The sequence below is a fragment of the Myodes glareolus genome, chromosome 25 (genome assembly GCF_982192425.1).
Source record: "Myodes glareolus chromosome 25, mMyoGla1.1, whole genome shotgun sequence".
Taxonomy (NCBI): domain Eukaryota; kingdom Metazoa; phylum Chordata; class Mammalia; order Rodentia; family Cricetidae; genus Myodes; species Myodes glareolus.
The window spans coordinates 21,144,740-21,167,398 of NC_142050.1; the positions used below are offsets into that span (position 1 = coordinate 21,144,740).

At 40.3% G+C, this 22,659-nt stretch overlaps 1 protein-coding gene across 9 annotated transcripts in view; it reads right to left on the reverse strand.

The window, feature by feature from the left end:
- The window catches only part of Cadps2 (calcium dependent secretion activator 2), a 535,973-nt gene that overhangs the window by 64,276 nt on the left and 449,038 nt on the right, over nt 1–22,659 (reverse strand). For 5 of the 9 annotated variants that reach the window (XM_085683581.2, XM_048450971.3, XM_085683584.2 and 2 more), the window contains 3 exons: nt 17,945–18,101; nt 3,001–3,142; nt 2,763–2,882 (listed from right to left, as the gene is read on the reverse strand). In XM_085683581.2, coding sequence (XP_085539707.2) covers nt 2,763–2,882; nt 3,001–3,142; nt 17,945–18,101 — 419 coding nt within the window. The remainder of the gene's footprint in view (nt 1–2,762; nt 2,883–3,000; nt 3,143–17,944; nt 18,102–22,659) is intronic. The other 4 variants (XM_048450976.3, XM_085683582.2, XM_048450977.3 and 1 more) reach the window with 1 other exon arrangement.

Sequence of the window (22,659 nt, forward strand, 5' to 3'; positions counted from 1 at the left end):
TATCCAATCACCAAGCTGGACCACCACACTGAATTTTTCCTAGGAACATCCCCGAAGGATGAGGTTCTAAGGATCATGCCAGTGCAGAAGCAGACTCGGGCTACAGAGACCAGGTTCAAGGCTTTTGTCACTATTGAGGACTATCATGGACATGTTGGTCTTGGTGTTAAGTGCCCCAATGGGGTAGCCACTGCCCATCTGAGGGGCATCACCTTGAGCAAGCTTTCCATCATCCCTGTGTGGAGAGGCTACTTGGGGGAAAAGATTGACAAGCCCTACACAGTTCCATGCAAGGTGAGAGGTTGCTGTGGATCTGTGTTGTATGGCTTATCCCTGCCCAAGAGGCACTGGCATCATCTCTGCTTCTAAGCCCAAGAAGCTAACAATGATGGCCGGTATGATGTCTGCTACACATCAGCCAGAGGCTGTAATGCCAGCCTGGGGCAACTTTGTCAGAGCCACCTTTTTATTTGTTTGTTTGTTTGTTTGTTTGTTTATTGGTGTTGGGGTCAAACCTAGGGCCTCCATTAGAGGCTTGCTTTCTTACTGATTTTACCTTAGTCGACTTGGGATCAAGCCCAAGGCCTGATCTATTACCTTAGTTGAGTTGCTCAATGCATTTTTTTTCATTCTACTGGTAGTAAAATCTTAAATTTTAACACAAAATGGAATGTTTCTTATTCCTCAATGTTTTAGAACAAAACATCAAAAACCGATTTACACAGTAGGAAAATGAATATAAAAATGCCAGGCTCAGAAAGACAAATGTTACATGGTGTTGCCAATACTCTGGACTTAGACCTAAAAAAAAAAAAAAGATCAGGTCTTCAGAGGTAGAAGTGGGAAACTATTTGGGAAGAGAACAGGAAACACTGGGAGAGGTGGGAAACATGAAGGCTAGGCCATGATGTATCAGAGTAAAGTATGATCCATATGTGTAAGACTTTCAGAATGAAACTCCTCATCTTATACAATAAACATATACCAATGTAAAACGAGAATTGCAATAACATCATAACATTATGAATAATCACGGTCACTATGACAACAAAGAACCTAATATTCTTGGTAAATATCGTGGAGATCAACTTTTTACATTTTTTATTTGCCTAGGACAATGAAGGTATCATTACGCACTTGCTCCGATTCCTGTCTTAAGACTTATGTCACTTGGCTAAGGCTTCCAACAACAATAAAAGGGCTCAGGTTTCACATACATCTCCAAGCTAACAGAATAACAATAAGAAACTAAATTATACAGGATAATGTCCACAACACTGTCCTAGTAAAATGTAGATGGAGAAGGAGGAGAAAAAGTAAAATTATTCTCTTTCTTGGTCTCTTTCTCTTTGTTTTCTTGATTGGATATATACAAGATAGACTAGATTTGATGGTGGGTGGCGGGTGCAGAGAAAACTAGTTAAGTTTCTGAGCAGTCTATTCTGTTGAAGCAGAATAAAAAGTGAAGCATGTGAAGGGTTTGGAGGTCCAATGACTGTGGGTTCAAACTCTTGCCTATCACTTACAATTTGCCTATCAATTTTAGCCTTTTTTTCCCTCTTGTTTTTACTCGGGAATGACACTGTTTAAATTGTGAAATGGAGATAGTGACACTTACCTTACGGAGTTGTTATAATGATAAAATGAGATAAAGAACTTGGCACTGTATCTAGAACACAGCAAATTCTGAATACATGGATAAATTCTCTGTAATTTTTATCTTATAGTTATGCTAAGTGAATTAGTATGAGATCACGGGCAAAAGATGTACTGTCTTTTTACAACTGTAAACTAAGTGTATAAATTCATTAGGTTGCTTTAAAGCTCTGCCTTTCCAAAAGAGGAAAACCGTAAATAATAACAATGGGATTGCCAGAGACAATGGTAATACAGCGAAGTAATTACCATTTCTTGGACACCAAGCATGTTTTAATAGCAGTAATTATTTATAAAGCTTAGTTGTATGCCAGACACTTTTATACAGTGTTCCTGCTTTCCCCCCACCAAGTATCTATAAATTAGGAATCAATCATTTTCAAACCAAGGAAAGTGAGGCTAAGAAAGATTGATGATTCAGAAGTTAAGGTTTAAGGTGAGACATATTCAATTTTAGAGCCCTTTCCCATAATAACTCTTAGTCTGTAGTAGGTAGGCTCACCACAGTGTGGAGTACATAAACATGGCTTTTAAAGGTAACAAAAATACCTTAAAATTGCAAGTTTTTCAATTTAATCAGGAAAGGAATGGCAGAAGAACATCCTGGCACTGGGAGCACTTATTTCCCTGCAAGGTCTAATTCTGCTTCTTTGTTGTTAACACAAAGATAAAAAATCACTCAATATGATGCAATTGAAACCCTCCCCTGATGGTTTTCTTCATGTACAAAGTCAAGGACGTGGACAGTAAGGAAGCTGAATGAAAGCATCCTTGAATTTACCACAGTTATCAATATAGGAAATTCAGGGTTGGACTACTTAGGAGAGATTCTACAACGTGAGATTTAAAAAAAATGACACCTGCCACACAGACTAGACACGAACAACATAAAACCAGTGTGCCTTCTTTCTTTCAACCTCTATCACATATCATGAATATGCTAAGCTCAACTTAATAGCTTAAAACACTCAAACGCATAAAGCCAAAGACAGTACTCCTCAACCAACAATGATAAACGCCATGCACTCGGAACACATCGGCACGGAAGGCAGCCCAGGCCATGCACTAGCTAACACAACACCAGGAAGTAAGTGAGGGATACACACGTGGACTCATATAAAGAAGCCATCCACGGAGGAGTAGAAAAGCTAGGAATCTGTGGAAGATTAAGAGGCAGACTTGGAACTTTTGGAAGAGCTACATTGGGAAGACTGTTGGCGATATTCCTGTAAAGAAACAAACAACGTGGGAAGGGGGCACCATAAGCAATAACCACAGACGGCTGTATGTAAAGTCCTAAGGTCAAGACCAGGACCGGCGCGCTGTGGCCACCGGAGTACCTACTTGACGGGCTGCCATGTCTCCTGCTCAAAACCTCTGTGGATTGACTGGGCGATGGCAGACTCCATCAGGTCCACGTAGCGCACCACCAAGGGCACAAAGAGCTCTTGCAAATGCTTGTGAAATTTCCCGTTACACAAAAGTGCTGGAAGAGGCAAGAAGAAACAGTATTTGTCAGAGAGAGACTGTATGCTACCCAGGAATAAAAATAGGCGAAATTATTATATTTTTCTTAAAAAGTCTCACAGGGGAAAACGGACAGAATACAGATAGATGATAATGGATTTTTGTTCTTTATATTGCATATCATATCCTGGAAATTATCTCAGAATTATAATTAGCCCTACATAGATGGCTGTCAAAACAAAAATAGATTATATTTCTGTAAAATGTTCTAAGCAGGTGGTATGTTTGTACTTCCTAAGAGATTTAACACATAGGCACATGACCACTTACTGTAAATTCAAGGGAGCTGCTGCCTCCACAGAAGGTCCTGACACATGTAAATGCAGCAATTAAGCAGAGTCAGAATACCCTTGCTAGGCTGTGTATTGTGGACGCAGAAGCTAAACCTGTTCAATTATGTGAGGTAAGCTTGATTACATCTAAGAACTATACTTTTGCATTCACTTGGGAGGATGGCTGTGGCCCCAGGAATATCTATTCTGAGTCACGAGTTTTTTAGGTACTTGGAGGTTTGTTTCTGATTATTCAATTTAGTTCATTACTTTTTGTGTTTTTGGTGGTTCTACGGGCTGAACCTAGGGTTTTTGTATATTAGGTAAACGCTCTACCACTGACCTACATGTTCATTTGCGATACCTCTGTATTTAAAAATAGCACATTTTATCTTTCAGTTTCCCATTAGTCTGAAGAATTAAGGTTTGGAACGCTTTCTGTAGAAGAACTGCAGAAGTCTTACATTTTGTTCTACTTGCTTAAGACTGTTGGACAGGGTGCACCTATTACTTCCTGGAGATTGATGTTTTCCATGCAAAAGTCACAATTTCATTAAAACAGGTCACAGGATGCGGCTAAGCTGCACCTGGAAAGAACAGACTCTGGAGGAAAGTAGTAAGCAGTGCTAACTGAGATGGAAGGAATTTTAATGTTTTGATTAGTATTAGTATGCATTGTAAATGTTTCTCAAATGAATATATCCTAAACACATTTATGAAAGCTTTATATCTTCAAACTGAAAATATACTCATTAAAAATACATAGTTACTAAATCAGCACTTGAGAAGCAGAGGCAGGTTGATCTCTGTGAGTTCAAGGCCAGTCTGATTTGCAGAGCGAGATTCAGGACAGCCAGAGCTACACAGAGAAACTCTGTCTCAAAACACAGATGCACACACACATATGTACAAACTCACACACACGCAGTCCTTGGTCAGGAGAGGCATATGTGAAGAGATGAGCTGGGATTTAAATTTAGTCTGAATATCAGAAGTTTCCCATGGAGCTCTGTAGCAGGGGGGAAGGGGGAGTTTACTGGGTGGAAGAAACAGCTACCATAAAACTTCAAGGGGGTTGAGCTGGCATCCTACAAAGATAAGGAACACTGTCAGGAAAGGGAGGAGTAGTTTTAGGGGGGGAATCTAGGTTCTAGGACACTGTGGGAGTTTTCTGGACACAATGGCACTTGCCAGTAAAGGAATGACATGACCTGGTCTTTCTGGCCACTGTATGGCAAATGGAGGTCATCAAAAAAAAGAGAAGAGGTGGCCAGTGAGAAGCTCTGAGTAAAGGGTGGTGAAGGAAGCTTTGACGAAGGTGTCAGGAGTGGAAGATGTTAAAAAATAATCTCTCATCAATTTCCTTCACTTTAGTAGACCTGAACAGCTGCACATGTTGAGCCATACCAAGTCTGCTCTCTAGAAACTCCAACAGCCTGGTCTTACAGCCAATATGACATCTTCTCATGCTATTTTCTTTATATAAAAATGAACAGACAGACACCTGAGAACCCCTCTAGAGTCAAGCCAGGTGTCCTAGGAGAGGTCCCCAGCTTGCTCCCTGGGCAGCAGAGGAAAGGGTGCCTGAACTGGCCTTGTCCTATAGCCACACTGATGAATATCATGCATATCACCATAGAACCTTCATCTGGCAATGGATGGAGATAGAGACAGAGACCCACATTGGAGCATTGGACTGAGCTCCCAAGGTCCAAATGAGGAGCAGAAGGAGGGAGAACATGTGCAAGGAAGTTAGGACTGTGAGGGGTGTGTCCACCCACTGAAACGGTGGAACTGATCTAATGGGAGATTACCAAGGCCAGCTGGACTGGGAATGATGGAGCATGTGATCAAACCAGACTCTCTGAATATGGCTGACAATGAGGGCTGACTGAGAAGCCAAGGACAATGGCACTGGGTTCTGATTCTACTGCATGGACTAGCTTTGTGGGAGCCTAGTCTGTTTGGATGCTCACCTTTATAGACCTGGATGGAGGGGGGAGGACCTTGGACATCCTACGGGGCAGGGAACCCTGACTGCTCTTTGGACTGGAGAGCGAGGGGGAGGGGCAGGGAGAGGGGGAAGGAAATGGGAGGCGGAGGCGGGAAGGAGGTGGAAATTTTTAATAATAATAATAATAAAAGAATATAGATAAGAGACCCATGAAGGAAAGAAAAACGAACAGATGGTCTTAAGACCTTGACAAAGCACATGCCATTTACTAACATAGCATGTTTAGGGAATGCTCTACGTGTACTTCTGTGGCTTATAATTTTGTCAGAGGGTAGAGAAAAATGGGCTTGTGAGAGTGAAGTAGATCCAGGATGCACAATACTGATTTTGTTCTGTCATGTGGCTTAGTTTTTCCTTGTAGTTAAAAAACAAACCAAATGACAAACAAATAAATCTACTTTTTTTTTTCTTTTTCGAAAAAGTGCTTGTTGCATACAAAGGAGGACCTGAGTTTGGATCTTCAGTATCTATGTAAGAAGCTGGGCATAGTGATGCACATCTGTAAACTCAGTGCTGGGAATCAGGAAAAGGGGTATGTCATGGCTTGCCTGGATGGTCCATCTAGTTGAATCCAGGAGATCCAGGTTTACTGGGAGATACTATCTCCAAAAAATAAGGTATAAGCAATTAAAGAATACACATAACTTGGACCTCTGATCTCTGTGGGTATACAGGCATACCACTAAAGAAATCTTTTCTTGCTTATTGGTATGCAAAAGGTCTCTTATTCAAGTAGAGAAATTATATTTAGTGATAAATGTATTATTGAGAAGACTAATGTAATCTTATCATGTTTTCATTAGTACACAGAAGGAAAGCATTTCATTTATTCCCAGAGATGCAAGTCACAGAACTAGAAGACACAGTCCAACGTGTAATTCAGTTACCCTTTAACCAGATGTCACCTAAATAAAGATACCAAGCTTTAAGGATAATATGTTTCTCACCTGAAATATCAAAATCATTATGACAGCCCAATTAAGAAATATAATGAAATCTTATGGACTGTATCTTTGCTTAAGATCTCTTCTCCTCCTCTATTTAAGTATTTCTGGAGAGTCAAACACTGTGTTAAGTTGTATTGTACATTCTGCCACTTAACTGTCACAAACTCTCTAAGAAGAAAGGAAGATTTTAAAGAAAGCTGAAGTTTAGAGAGAATTACCTAAGGTCATTCAGTTACTAGGCAATAGAACCAGGATTTGACACCAAAACCACATGTTATGTTAATCTCTCTATGTCATAAAAGTCACAATTCTTTTATTTAGGTTACCATAAAATATTGCCTGACTGACTACCTGTCCGTCTGTCCACCTAGTATCAGCGGATTAATAGCTTAAGACCTACAAATATAGTGAATTGCTTTTGTAAGACAATCTGTAGGCTGACAATATCGTCTTTATTAAAACCAGACAGTTTTACACTGCTGTCCACCACGACTGTGACTACACTTTATTCTTACAGTGCAGCATTGACAAGCAAACAAACAAGGAGCAAGAAATCCACAGCATCTCCTTTCTGAGCATACTGCTAACCACTGTTACCGTTCTACTACTCCAAGACCTGTAAACAATTCTGACAAATTATTACAATTACAAATGAGCCTGCAAGTCTTCAAGTCAAAAGCTACTTTACAGAGAGAGCAGGTGATTTGGCAGTGAGTTCACAGTTTAATAAAAGGCAGAAGTCTAAAATAATACTAGTCAATGATGTTATTAAATGTTGCGATAATTCTAAAATGAAGTGGCAGTTGACTCACAGGTACTTCTAGCAAGTGTTGTCTTTAAGTATATTTGGAAAGTACTGGCTTCATTGTCGTGTATGTTTTGACTTTCTTTTTTGTTGTTATTTTGTCATTGTTTGTCTTACTTATTTAGGTTTTTTTTTTTAGGTGAAAGAAATAGCTTGGAGTGCCTAGGGAGATAAAGAAGAGCTGGGAGGATGTGGGGGAGGGGCAAGATATGATCAAAAACATTGTGTGGAAAAGAATTAATAAATTAAATAGATTATAATGAATAAAAGCATTACATTTCCCAATTTCTGCATTCCTACCCCTGAGTCAAGGTGGAGATTTCCAATCTCATCTGTACACAAGCATCGCAGAGTTGAGTATCAGTCTTTCCTTCACTGCCTACATCCAGTCAGTAAACAAGACCTGTGTGTCTTCTGGCCCCAGCACTTTGCACCGGCTTGGCTCTCTGCTTATCTCTGCTACTCTGTCTGTTCTTCTGGTCTGCAAGGACTCGCGCAGTCATTTCCTAGTTGACCTTTGGGTTCCGATTTTTCCTTTGGTCAGCTCATCCGCTCACAGCATCAAGCAAAAGGGTTTACAAAAAAATTGTAAAACTATGCCCCATTCCCAACAGTACAGTCCTTCCATGTGGCCTTCCCAACAATCCTGAAAGCGTCAGCAAGACATGAGGCCCTCAATGATACCCTACCATGGCCTCTCCAGTCACATTCTGGTGCCTGTGGCCCATATTTCCTGTGGCATAAACTTAATTTTCTTGAGTCACTCAAATCCTCATATTATTTTACAAATACTTTATTCTGTCCCCTCTTCCTTGACCGGTTATTGGCTTTTCCATGTTTATTTTTTAAGCCCTGTTAGTTGATGTCTTTTTCTCGCTCTACAGTTATCTTCTCTCTTTCCTCCTTATACCAGCACTAGTCCTTGAGGTAGCGATCATACGTTTTCTCAGTATTGAGCTCAGGCCTGGCTTACAGTAGTGTTTAGGTGTTTGATGAATGAATAAATATTTTGGATACAAGAACAAGCTACTATATCTTTTTGTGGAATACTGCATCAAATGACAGCTATATAGCTAATTGAGGTCTGTATATTCTTCATATTTTATTTAAGATATGTTATTAGATGATACCGTCATGATAAATTCTATTATGATCCATAGATCTGGCTGCTAAAATTTCTACTGGATAAGAAGACTTCTTATTTTAATGGATATGGCACAAATAGAATTTTTTGGTCAGTTATTACTACTAGCAATGTTATTATTGCGTGCATGACCTGGAGAAAATGAAGATTAGCCATACTTCTTGTGAATTTCTATAACAAATAATGAATTGTGGCTAGAAGTTTGCTCCAATTTCAGCTGACACTTGTCTTTAATTTTTGGTAGTGCTGGGACTGAACTCAGGTTCTAGGTAATTGTTCTAGCAATGTGATATATCTCCTGCCTTTCTTTTTGATTTTTTAAAAGCCACATTTTTTCCTGTTTTTTTATTTATTTATTAAAAATTTCCACCTCCCCCTCCCTCTTTAGTCCTAAGAGCAGTCAGGGTTCCCTGCCCCGTGGGAAGTCCAAGGTCCTTCCCCCTCCATCCAGGTCTATAAAGGTGAGCATCCAAACAAACCAGGCTCCCACAAAGTCAGTCCATGCAGTAGAATCAAAACCCAGTGCCACTGTCCTTGGCTTCTCAGTCAGCCTTCATTGCCAGCCACATGCTCCATCACTCCCAGTTCAGCTGGCCTTGGTGAGCTCCCATTAGATCAGTCCCACCGTCTCAGTGGGTGGACACACCTGCCATGGTCCTGACTTTCTGGCTCATGTTCTCCCTCCTTCTGCTCCTCATTTGGACCTTGGGAGCTAAGTCCAATGCTCCAATGTGGATCTCTGTCTCTATCTCCATCCATCGACAGATGAAGGTTCTATGGTGATATGCAAGATATTCATCAGTGTGGATACGGGGACAAGACCAGTTCAGGTACCCGACTCTGCTGCCCAAGCCACATTTGAAAAAAAATTAAGAAAAACTGACAGCATTAGTTTGTAATTAGAGAGAAGTAAAAGCAGAGAGAGATGGGGGGAACGGGCACAGTGAAACAGATGAGGGAAGACGGGAAGGGAAGGAGAGGCAGGGGAGAAAGAGCACATAGAGAGTGGGGAGGAAAGAGCAGGAAGAAGGGAGAGGCAGGTGAGAAGCAGGGAGAGCACACTAGTGTGGGACAGCACGGCTACAGAAATTCACACCTGTCAGTCACCATGTGCTCTTCCCTGCCTGCCCATCTGCCAGCTCTCACCCTCCTGCCATCACACAGAAGCCCCTCTCAGAGGTAGCCTGAGGCATCAGGAATCTTCTCCCTTGGTAAGGATTTGCTGCCGTCATCTGTCTAACTTATGGCTTTACAAGCCACCATTGCAACAATGCACTGGAAAGGGTAGGTTTTCAACCTGGCTTCATCCAAGGAGGTTTCTTTCTTCCTCATTTTTTTTGCTGTGCGGTCCTGGCTTGTTGGTCTACTACCCTCGATGTTGACCAGACTAGCTTCAAACTCGCAGTGGCCCAACTCAGGCACTTTCTCCCAGTGTCAAGATTATTTCTGACATTGTACTGCAGATGTGGAAGAGCCATGGATTGACTTGGAATCTTAAAAAAAAATGGCTACAGCAACTTAAATGGAGGTTCAGTACCTAACTGACCAAAATAATCATTTCTTTCCAAAGATTCCATGTACTGAAATATCACCTTGTTAGAGAGTGAAGGAACATGCCCGATATGATATCTTATGGTACTTGTCAAAGTAACAGGAAAGGAAGAAAAAGGCTTAAATAAAGCAAAACTCAGGATGCAGAGGGCCTAATTAGTTTGAACATCTCCAATAATTAATAAATAAAAAGTGCTTGACAGAGGCTTTTAATAGCAATATTTCAACATACTTTAAACTATGATCTAATTAATAAAAATTACTGAGACAATGATTACTGAGTAAAATGAATAGTCAAATGAAGTGTTCATGTATTGTTTTCAGGGTAAATATATGCTCCCTCTTGAACTATATAATCTACTTTTATGTTGCTGTTCTGCCTTCCAATTAGTTGGCATTAGTGAACTACTGGTAAGAATGATTATTCTCCCTTAAACTCTAATTGAGTATTTCATAAGTAAAAGTATAATTCATGGATCGCAAAACAAAGTAAAGACCACCAACCAGAAGACAAACCAAGAGACGTTGCTATGAGATAATTATTGAAGGGAATACAAATTCTACCAACATGTAGGAAGACTTAGACAATGGATTAAGGTAGAAAATTAATAGTCACTCTTCAGGTTTACATATGCACAGAACAAAGACAAGCTGTACAGGAAACCTGAGTCGGCATTTCAGGAGGGAAGTGAGGAGACTTGTGGCTGACAGCAGTGTCGTGCACCCAGCCGAGAGCCTGGCATATTAAATGCACACTCAATAAGTGTGATTCCTGCATACACCTTCTAATAGAAGTTACGGTAGCTTCCCACTCAGCTTAAGTAGAAAGCACAGTGGATTTCATTAACCATTCACTTACATTTTAGCACACTTATTTACTTACTTTTGTGTATAGAGTGGTGTGTGTGTGTGTGTGTGTGTGTGTGTGTGTGTGTGTGTAAATAAGAGAACAGCTTACTGGAATCAATTCTCCACTTCCACCATGCGGGTTCTGAGAATTGAGCTAAGGTTACTCACTGAGTTTTGCTAGCTTCAATCAGTTAAAATTTTTGAAAAGCAATTTTATATGGTTTACCAATATTTAACTAATATGCTAACCACCAGAGTAAATTCCTAAAACCATATTCGATTCTTCCTTTCCTCTCAAGACACTTGCTAGAAGACATAAAAAGATACAAGTATTACATAATATACCTAAAGAGAGGTGGCAACGGAAAGCTCAGATGTTACAATGTTTCTTACTTTGGGGGTAAGAAAGGTAAATATACCTATTGAATGGATACAATCAATATAAGAAATGTAATTTTGTAACTATAATGAAAACTTTCAGGTGCTATAACAGACTGAGCTGTATATTTTTATAATCATTTATTATTTTATATTTAGTAACATAGAAATGTTCCTCTTGACCACAAGTTTTCATGCTTCTTAGAGACAGGAATCATGTCTTACTTTATCCACATATTTTCTTTTATATGAGTTTTATTCAGGCACAACTCAGTAGGAATTTTTAGCCAAAGCTCAGGATGACAATGCCTTCATCTCCAGCAGTCCCTGGGCTGACTTTGTGAGATTCTTTAACATCAGCGCCAGAGGTGAAAGTCTGATTTTATTTCATGTGCCACAGCTTTCTGATGCTTGCAGGCAGGTTCCACAAGACCTTCTCCCGTAGCGGAAGCAAGTGTGTGTGGCTGTAGCAGGCTCATTGTTAGGCAAGCCTTGGGTTTTTGAGGTTGAGAAGCAGAATTCATAAATGTTTCTGTACATCTTCTGTGACGGACACAGGCACCTGTTAGAACAGGTTGTTACCTTGAAGCAAGCAAACCCTAAGTAAAGCAAATGTAGATTTGAAATTGTTTCAGAAATGTCTACATGAGACATAGAAACTGGAGTTGTCCCGTGGAATTCCAAGGATGAATGATGCTACTGTCTGCTGCTTTTATAACTCTTTTCATATTCTGTTCAGGAGAATAAATTCTGTTGTACAATTTAAAATTCAATCATCTCTAGGGATTAGACTTTAATACATTTTCCTGCTGGGTGGTCATCCCATCCTTTGAGAGGAGCTATCCCTAAAACTGCTGGCATACAACCAAGGTGTAAAGCAAAATTTATAGCCTTTCTGCATTGTTCCCTGTGTATGTATATACAGATAACTCTATACACACCGTTTCGTGGACTTCAGACACACAGCTCATTTAAGCACTGGGGGTGGAATGACACGCAGGTGTCAGTCCTTCATATTTCAAAGCTTGAAGATTAACCTAATATACAATATGGTGACCTAACAGTTCTTCATTTGAAAGAAATTTGAAAAATAATCTCTGATACCGCCTAAGTGTGAGAATAACCCAGCGGGATTTCCACCTCTTCATTTCTTAATGAGTTTTTTGATAATGAGAGGTGACTTTGCCAGTCACTCTGGGCTCTATTATGGCTAATTTGACTCCTCTTCACTCTCCTTGTTAATTATTAACACTAGCCTTTTTATCCTCATGAGACCAAATTCCAATTTTTCCCTTTTTCGATTTTTATGAGCCCATCTTTATGGAGGTGAAAGTCTTGGGGAACAGGTTTTCACTTAGCGCCGAGCCCGAACATTTATTATTCCTTTAGGCAGAGACGCTGTGACATTGATTACATAAGCACGGGTGTTCTTCGGGCTGGCTTTAATGTGCTAGCAATGTGAAAAGGCTGTTAATTAAGGAAGAAGCACCGTGGTATTTTTCGCTTGGGAATCAGTTCCCAGTAGAATGGTCATTTGCCACTTGCTAGCATATCCACAGATTAAAAGGTGACTCTCTGCAAGGGCCTGCCTTTCAGGAGTGCTGAAAGAAGCGAACGGTGCCATTTGTGGATGCCTTTCATTCGTCAGGAGTGGTCACTGCTGGGTCTATTCTCCCCGGGACAATTGGGGAGAAGACTATGCCAGGGTAGACTCTATTTGTAGTTGCCTTGTAGTCATTTAGCTATCATTTAACTATCACAGTAATTGCTTCATTAGGAGGACATTTGTTTTCCCTTCAACTTTTCCTTCACCTCTCTTCCAAATGTGCTTCCCTGGATCCCTCTTAAAATGACTGCCTATCTCATTATCTCTAGTTGGGGGAGCAGATGGGGTACACAGAGGCGGCCTGGAAGGCAAGCAGAAGCTCCGTCTTTTTTGGCCAGGAAGGGAACCCAAGTTTGTTTACCTCACCAGCTCTGCTCTGGGAATCCGTGGGTGAGGCTGTGAGGGTGGGAGGTTGGGGAGAGTTGTTAAAAGCGGGATGCAGCTGGTACCTTCCCCCTGAGGAAAAGCACATTTCATCTCCGAGTGTTCTCAAAGCGCCAATGTGCTCTCGACATTGTTAGCTGCAAGGGATGTCACACACCTCAGACAGAACGTCTTTCTCCTCCTTCTACAACGGAAGTCACACACCTCAGACAGAACATCTTTCTCCTCCTTCAAAGAGACGCTGAAGTTGAGGTCTTTGTTCCCTTTCTCCACTAATTTCCCCTGGAAATCTTGTCGCAGATGTTCCTAACCTGTATGCTCAGATAATCCATTCCTTTACCTGACCCTTTCTGTACTTGATAACCTTCTGTCCGCATTACCCAGTGCCCTAAAAGTATTTTCTAAGTTAAAATTAAAAGCTCAAGGAATTCTTTAAAAGATAATACTGTTATATACATGCCCCCAGAATATGATTAGGTACTGAGGAATGAAGCTGAGCTGGTGACAAAGTGATCTTGCCGCAGCCCCACTTCTGTCCCTAACTCCCTGTATGCTAAGGCCCTGCTCGGGCTCACTGCCTTCACCAGCCTCAGCTTCCTCAGCTGGAAAACCAAGAGTCCTTCCTTAGGACCCCCTCCTCCAAAGGTCAAAAGATAAAACAGCTCATTTTAAATAACAAGCAGAAAGATTTTAATACAAAATGATGGAAAATAACTTATGGGGACAGTAAAAGCGGTTCACCTATAAGGCACAAAGAATAATTGCTATCTCATTTTGAATGGTCTTAGTCATTTTACATTTTGGAAAAGCAAATATAAGATGAATTATTTATTGGTAACACGCCATCATCATTTAAAATCCTCTGTAAGTAGCAGGTCACCCTCTGCAGCACACACCTCCCCCGCACACAATCATCTGTATAAGGAAGCACCATTTATTCAGCAAATTACCTCCCATCCCAACATTGAATACTCAGAGTCTCTGCTGCTCCTGTTCCTGGCTAGTTTAAGTTGTAATTAATTGGGATTTGGACAATAACTCTAATTGGGTCAATGTGGTAAAGACTGCAATAGCATGTCCGTTATGTAAATCTCCCTTTCAAGGGGACTAAGGGAAAGACAATGTTTTCCCATGGATTTCAAAATGGATGATTTCAGGGCACTTTAAGTTGACACTAACTATTTAAATAGATTTCACCAAATCGCTATCAAAGGAACGTAATAAAACAAGCACACGATTATTTACAATTGTCTTAATTATCGTCAAAAGTGATAGTAACAGCCAGGGGGGGAAAAATTATGTTTTAGCAACTACAGAGAATTATTTAGTGACTTTGCTTTTGAAACAAAACTTGTGAGTTTGGGATGAAAATTGTTCATCTTCCTTCAATTCCCTAGGCTGCACCAATCTCCCAGTACCAAAAGGCAATTATGGCACTGGGGAACTTTTTATTTACCTCACTACATGAAGGAGCTGTTTTTCTCAGAAATAATTGATGTTTTCTAAAATCTGTTAATCACCGCAAAATCCAAGCCAAGACACAGGCACCCTCAATTTTGACAGGGCCCCAAAGAGGTCTCTAATAAATACTTCTCTGTGGATCTATGACTGCACAGCAAAATAACCCAAATAGTACCATATGTGCGAAACTGTAGTTAATTTTAAGGAAACATTACAAAATAGAAGTGGAATTTAAAAAACCATGAATTTGATATTTATGAATCTACCCCCAAATTAAAATCTTGTGGTTTTCTTGGGTCTTGAGAGAATGTTCAATGGTTAAAAGCCCTTATTGTTCTTACAAAGGACTCATATTTGGTTCTCAGGTCCCACAACTCCTATAGCTCCAATTCTCGGAGATCTGATGCCCTTTTCTGACCTATGTGGCCTCATGCATACTTGTGGTATACATACACATACCGGGGCACACATATATACATATACAATAAAATGGAAATTAAAGAATGCTGAGATTCTCATTCTGATATTTCAAACACTTATACTTGAAAATGCATGAATATTTCTCAAAAATAAATAAAAACAATATTAAAACATTGATGGACTTGTAAGTATTCAAGAAAAAAATTCAAGAAATCTATATACTATTTTACTTTCCTATATGAAAAATCGTTATTTTACATAACTTATATGCTTTATCATCTTTACTGTTTGAATGTGAACATTAACTAACTACTCTTTTTGAATAAACACCAACAGAGATAATTAATACGGTTACTTCTTTGTGTGTATATGCACATTTGTTCATGTGCACATAAGGGTGGGGGACAGGGGCCATTCCAGTGTCCTTCCTCAGGAACTGCTTTTTGAGACAGTGTTACTTGTTGGTCTGGATTTTGCAGCTTATGCTAGGCAGTCAGCCAGTGATGCTCACTGATATACCCGTTTCCACTTCTATAACACTGGAATTACTCAGTTCCTCATAACCCCAAGTCCCGCTTATTCTTGTGTTTTTGTTCAAATGGAGGAAGCAGCCTCAAAAAGATGTCTATACTTATTTAGCCCTGCCCTAATACATAATTCATGTGCCTAATGTTATACATAAAAGATAAAGTGTGTGTGTGTGTGTTTTTTAAAGCAGATCTCCATTTTGTCAGCAGACTGTCAATGAATACAGGCAACAAGAAATGGGAGGTTTCCAGAGCCTCTGTCTGTTAGAAAGAAACAGAGCTGGCTTTTCAGAGCTGGCTGAGGCTGACATGCAAAATGAATGATTCAATGTGGACAATTAAATATATTAGGCACTCCTGAGCACAGACGTTGTGGCTAAATCGGAAGTAGAAATTGTCTCTTAGTTCTTTGTGTTCACAATAAACACTTTCTGGAAATTTAATGAAACAGAATAGAATGGATAAGTTGACAGTAATACTCAGTACTGAAATTACAGACAGAAAGCCCACAGTATCCATGATACCTCCTTAGCATCTATTGCATGTGAGTCATAATCCTATTCATCCTCACCACCAATGACCCTGTGAGTGTAATTACCCTGGTCCTTCTGTAAATAAAGACCGGCTAGCCTAGAGAGATTAACTGCTGTCAAAGGTCAAGTGGCGGAGATATGAGTCTATGGAACTGAAGCCCATGCTGTTAAGGACCATATAACATGATGCCTTTCTCACTATTGCAGGGTTCTTGGTCTGGCTGATGCTAAAATTTGGGATGCACCTGGGGAGTACAGCATCATGCTTTCATATCCACATGAGTTTCTCAGTTTGAGAGGAGTAGCCTCAAAGGGATGAATAACCATAGAAAGATAGATATCAGCTCCTAACAATGAACCAAACCAAAGAATAATTTTAAAAAATTGAAGCCAAAACTGTGAAGACTAAGATTCAACTTTTAAAGGGAAAGAATGCAATAATGCTTTTCAAAGAGAGAACAAACTGACTTGGAGTTTGAAGATCCAGAAAGTTCTGTCTGTACAGAAAGCATGGATGGAGAGAGACCAGCCTTTGGCAATGGAGAGGCAAGGAGTCTGTGTAACCCAGGGGATAGAATGACCAGAGTTCTGAGGACCAAACTTTAAAGTTACCTACAGAAATGGAGTGAGGTACACTCAGAAAGGTTAAAGGTCTGTTGTGTGAAGGAAATTTAAATGATCTAGGATAACAGAAAACTCAAGCAAAAAGATTTCCGTAAGATCAAGGACAATCACAACCAGATTCTAGGAGGCAGAATTCAGCAGGCATATAACAGCAAGCACTGTACTAAGTAGGGAATGAGCGTCCTCACCTCCACACAGAGGGTAAGAGCAGCTACTGGTAACTAAACTAAACTGGGTCTGGGGATCATGGAAAAGCCCATCATAGAAATGGTTTAGGAATCTATATACTACTACTTGAATAAAAGCCAAGTTCACACTGGTCCTAGACCACCTACTGGAATAACTACGGAAGTTATTATTATACTGGGAAACAGTCTCAATAGAGGACCCTTATTTTCTCTTTGATTTCTAAATATGAATGAACAAGTAATACACGTAACAATATTTTACAGTCACCTGAGGAGATAAATTCACTCTCAGGAAAACATTTCAATCATGGTGCTTGTTAAAAGGGAATCTTGACACCCGAAGCGTCTCTCTGAGACGCATGCAGCTTTAAGTACTTGGTCAGTGCCAGACTATATGGGCTTTTCTGATCCTCAAGGTGCCCTGAGGAAGCTGTCTATTCCAGAGAGCAGTTGTTCTGAAGTTCGAGGAAGGATGCGATGTGTCATTCCCCACAGACTCTGGCCCGAGAGACTCAAGCAAGGTCAATAAGCACTCTGTTATCCATGTTGACTCTAATTGAGATCCAACTTGGACTATGTACATACATACTCACATGGTGTGGGAAAATTATCTGTACTCTGTCAATCATGTATTTTAATAAAGCGCTGATTGGCCAGGCAGGAAGTATAGGCGGGTCAACCAGACAGGAAGTAGAGGCGGGGCAATGAGAACAGGAGAAGACTAGGGAGGAGGAAGCTCACTCCGCCACTCCTGCACAGATCACAGAAGCAGCAGCATGTGAGCTGACAACTGAAAAAGGTACCAAGCCATATGGCTAACATAGATAAGGATAATGGGGTAACATAAGTTTTAAGAGCTAATAAGTAGCCTGACCTAACGGGCCAATCAGTTTATAACCTAATGTAGACTATGTGTGATTTTCTTTGGGATTTGTTGGTTGTGGGGTACAGGGAGGGACAGAAACCCCAACAAACTAGCCGGTCCTCATGTTACACTCACAGATAATATGTAGCCACCCCTTGCCATTTCATATAGGAAGGGGAATGCAAGTACTCACTGTCATTTCTGAGGAAGTTGTTAAGTAGCTGGAAAAGAGGGAAGCTATCCCAGGAGTCTTGAGGTTGGGCCTCCAGTGCGGTATCCATATCCACCGTGAATAAAGCCCAAAACTTCTCTGCGTGCTCAGCCAATAAGTCTGGCCACCAGGCAAATGCCTGCAAGAGGATGGGGAAGTAAAGGAGAAATGGATGACTTCCTAGAAACATGTACACATACTATGCCCCTGAAAAATGTACCACGTGTCTCAGTTTTATAAAAAAAAAAGGAGTAGGGTAAATAAAATAAATTTTTAAGATAAGAAATTTTATAGGTATCACATATATATCATATATATATGAATAATTCTGCCATTGATAAATGAAACCTAAAACAGACATTTATTACTCCAGAAACCAGACACTGAACTAAACCATAGGAAAACTTATAAAACAAAAAGAAAAATTCTTCATAAATAAAAATTTTGCCTGACTAATGTGAATGTTTCTAATATTTCCTTTGTAATGAATTATCATATTTAGCATCATACTGTATGATAGTTTCCTTTGATTTTTGTCTTTAACAAAAGCATGGTATTCTATGAGATGATACTCTCCTTATTTTTGAGATTCCTAAAGACAGTGTGGTAAGATCTTTGCAAATAAATTCTCAACTGAAATATGATTATTCTTATTTTGGTTTGGAGATGAAGTGTCTCTCCAAACAATGTGAATTGGAGGCTTACTGCTGAGCTGGTGGCACTATTTTAGAAGGTTCTAGAAACTTTGGACTGGCTGGAATCTGTCTACTTCTTGATTTGACCTGCTCTGCTAGGCATGCCTTCTCAGCCATGACAGAAAGAACCACCACCTGAAACCATGACCCCAGAAAGATCCATTTTCTCTTACATCATTCCTGTCGGGTATTCTGGTCACAGTGAGGAACAGTAGGTTTCCTTAGGATACGCTTCTAAATATGAAGGGGTTAAAGGGTGTCTCAAAGCCTGTACACATTGCAAACTGCTCTCAGAACAGTCTTTACTCCGGTCCATGCGCCCAACAGCAACAAGTCGGTTTTACTGTTTAAGACCATAAAGAGGTCACACATGGAAAATCCAAAAGCCTTAACTAAGCTTGCAACGCCCTGGGGCCTCCTGTGCCAGTTCGGAATCTTCCTGTCCTAGAGAGGAAGGGCATCTGGGGTACCAGTGTGAACAAGATCCCCTCGACAGTTCTGAGGCCCAGCAGCTTCAGCTCATGGGGTACAGCGATTGTCCCATGTGACTACATGTCTGCTTCTCAGACTTTAATCGCTGGTAGAGACAGCTCAGGTCTGGCTTATTTTTCACTCTGTACTTGACCAGGTCTGTTCATAACTGGAAATGAAAACGATCACTTTAAAAATGTATGCTTTCTTAGGAGGGAAAAAAAATAATACTTCACTTTTAGACAGTTCTTGAAAATAATGGGGATGCCTCTATTCTCAGTTTTGTTTTACTTTGCTTATCTATAATTGTAAAAAAATCTTAAATAAGTTTTCATACACTTGTAGAATTTTAAAATCATCATTTTGTGTGTTGTCTTTTAGATCTTGCCTTTGTTTCTTTTTTATTAAATATTAAATATCAGACACTATTAAATATTTTGTGTGTGTGGTGTACATGTATGTGCGTTGTTGCACATATGTGTGCATGTGTAGGCTAAAGGTCTTCTTTGATCACTCTCTGCCACACATATTGAGACAGGGTCTCCCACCTGAACTCAGAGTTCCCCTATATGGCTGGCTAGTATAACCAGTGAGCTTGTTTTCGGGACCCCTGTCTCTGCTTTCTAAGCATGGGAATTACAGGTAGACTGTGGATTTGCCAGATGTTTGTGCAGCCTTGGAGGAACTGACCTGGTCATCACAATTGCATAGCAAGTACTTTTCCCACAGAGCCATCTCCCAGCCCACTGTCATAATCTTTTAACCGATACAAAACATGAAAAGTTCTCTGATACACTTTTATAATTCTCCCTGTTAAAATAATTCATTAATACTATTTAAATCCGGTTCAAGTGCAGGCCACACCAGCCAGACACACAGGTAGGTGAACTCAAGAGGAGACTCCATACTGGATTAGAGATCACACTAGCAGAACTCCAGATAGGCTGCTAGCCCTTGAACCCTATCTATTCGCTCTGCACCCTCCCCCACTATCCCCAATGTCCCCTCTCCTTCTTGTCACCATGTCACAACCCCCAACTTGGGCGGAGATCCCCTGCTCCACCAAAGTCCACACAAGGGAGCCAATGTGTGTAGAAGATAGATTCCTAAGGGTTAAACCACACTTCAATCCTCACACATTGGTAATGGAAGACTTCAATACCCCGCTCTCACCAACAGACAGTTTATCCAGACAACAACTAAATGTTATGAAGCAAATGGTCCTAACAGATATCTACAGAACATTTCACTGAAACACAAAAGAATATACCTTCTTCTCAGCACCTCACACAACGTTCTCCAAAATCAGTAACAAAGCAAGTCTCAACAGATACAAGAAAACTGAAATGACCTCTTGCATATATGAGAACCCCCCTGATTAAAGCTGGATTTCAACAAAAGAAACATCAGCAATCCTAAAAACTCAGAGAAGCTGAAAACCTCTCTACGGAATGACTACTGGGTCAAGGCAGAAATAAGAAAGAAATCAAAGAAAGCCTAGAATTCAGTGAAAATGAAGGTGTGCCATACGCAGACTTACGGGACACAATGGGAGTAGTGCTAAAAGGAAAAGATCACAGCACTAAGTGTCTACATAAAGAAATCGGAGAGAGCTCATACTAGCAACTTAACAGCACACCTGAAAGTCTAGAACAAAAGAAGCAAGCAAACCCAAGGAGAGTAGATGGCTGGAAATAATCAAACTCAGGGCTAAAATCAGTGATTTAGAAACAAAGAGAACAATACAAATACAAAGAATCTATGAAACAAAGAGTTGGTTCATAGACAAACTCCTATTCAAACTAACTAAAAGACAGAGAAAGAATATCAAAACTAACAAAATGGTTCGACTTTTCCTAGCCAGCCAGTAGGGAGTTTCCTGTTGGTACGCTCCGCCAAAATCCAACCCCATCCAGAGGCCACTCCAAGCTACTGGAACCACCCTGCCGCCAAACCTGCCTATCCTCTTGCAACCTCAGTGGAACTCTGAAACACAGCTTGCTCCAATACTGAGGGGACTTAAGAGGTGAGTGAACAGCTACATGGAGGGACACCCCAATCTCTAGGACCTCCACAGTGGGACAAAACCCCAGGCCCCTTTCCCAACTCCCTTGACTTTTCTAGTCAGTCAGCAGGGAGTTTCTTGTGGGTAGGCTCCCCCAAACCCAAACCTATCCACTGGACTCCCGAAGCTACTAACCACATCCCATCTAAGAGCTGAGAGCTGGCTATAATACTGAGGGGACCAAGAGACAGCACCAGGAGAGCAGGAGAGAAGACTTATAGAGACTTATAGAGAGAAGGCTTATAGAGACCTCAAAGACTTTCAGAGACAGATATTGACAATATAGAACAGATCAAGAAGAACTCAACCTAAAGAAGGATATCCCTATGAAGGTACAAGAAGCTTACAGAACACCAAGTAGACTGGATAAAAAAAAAATCCCCTACCCATATAATAATCAAAACACAAAATATACAGAATAAAGAAAAAATATCAAGTCAGGTGGTGGTGGCTCACACCTTTAATCCCAGCACTTGGGAGGCAGAGGAAGGTGAATTTTTGTGAGTTTGAGGCCAGACTGGTCTACAAGAGCTAGTTGCAGGACAGGCTCCAAAGCTACAAAGAAACCCTGTCTCGAAAAACCAAAAAAAAAAATATTAAGAGCTACAAAGAAAAAAGTCAAGTAACATATAAAGGTAAACCTATAAGAATTACACCCTACTTCTCAATGGAAACCATGAAAGTCAGAAGGTTCTGGATAGATGTGCTGCAGACATTAAGAGACAATAGATGCAAGCCCAGACTACTATAACCAGCAAAGCTTTCAATCACCATCAATGGAGAAAACAAGATATTCCATGGCAAAAATGGATTTAAAGAACACGTATCCACAAACCCAGCCCAACATAAAGTACTAGAAGGAAAACTCCAACCCAAGGACGCTAACTATACCCACAATAACACAGACATCTGATAACCCCCCACCAGCATAACCCAAAGAAGGGAAACACACAAACACTACTACTGAAAAATAATCAGAGTGAACACTCACTGGTCATTAATATCATTTAATATCAATGAACTCAATGTATTTATAAAAAGACACAGGCTAAGAGAATGGATAGGAAAACAGAATCCAGACTTCTACTGTTTACAAGAAGCACACCTCAACTTCAAGAACAGACACTACCTCAGAGTAAAGGGTTGGTACAAGGTTTTCCAATCAAATGGACCTAAGAAACAAGTGGGTGTAGCTATCCTAGTATCTAACAAAATAGATTTCAAACTAAAATCAATCAGAAGAGATGGAGAAGGACACTTTATACTCATAACAGAAATAATCCATCAAGATGTAGTCTCAGTCTTGAACATATATGCCCCTAATACAAGAGCACCCATATATGTAAAAGAAACATTACTAAAACTTAAATCGCACATCAAATCCCATATATGAATAGTATGAGACTTCAACACTCCACTCTCGCCAATGGATAGGTCAACTAGACAGAAAATTAACAGAAAAATAA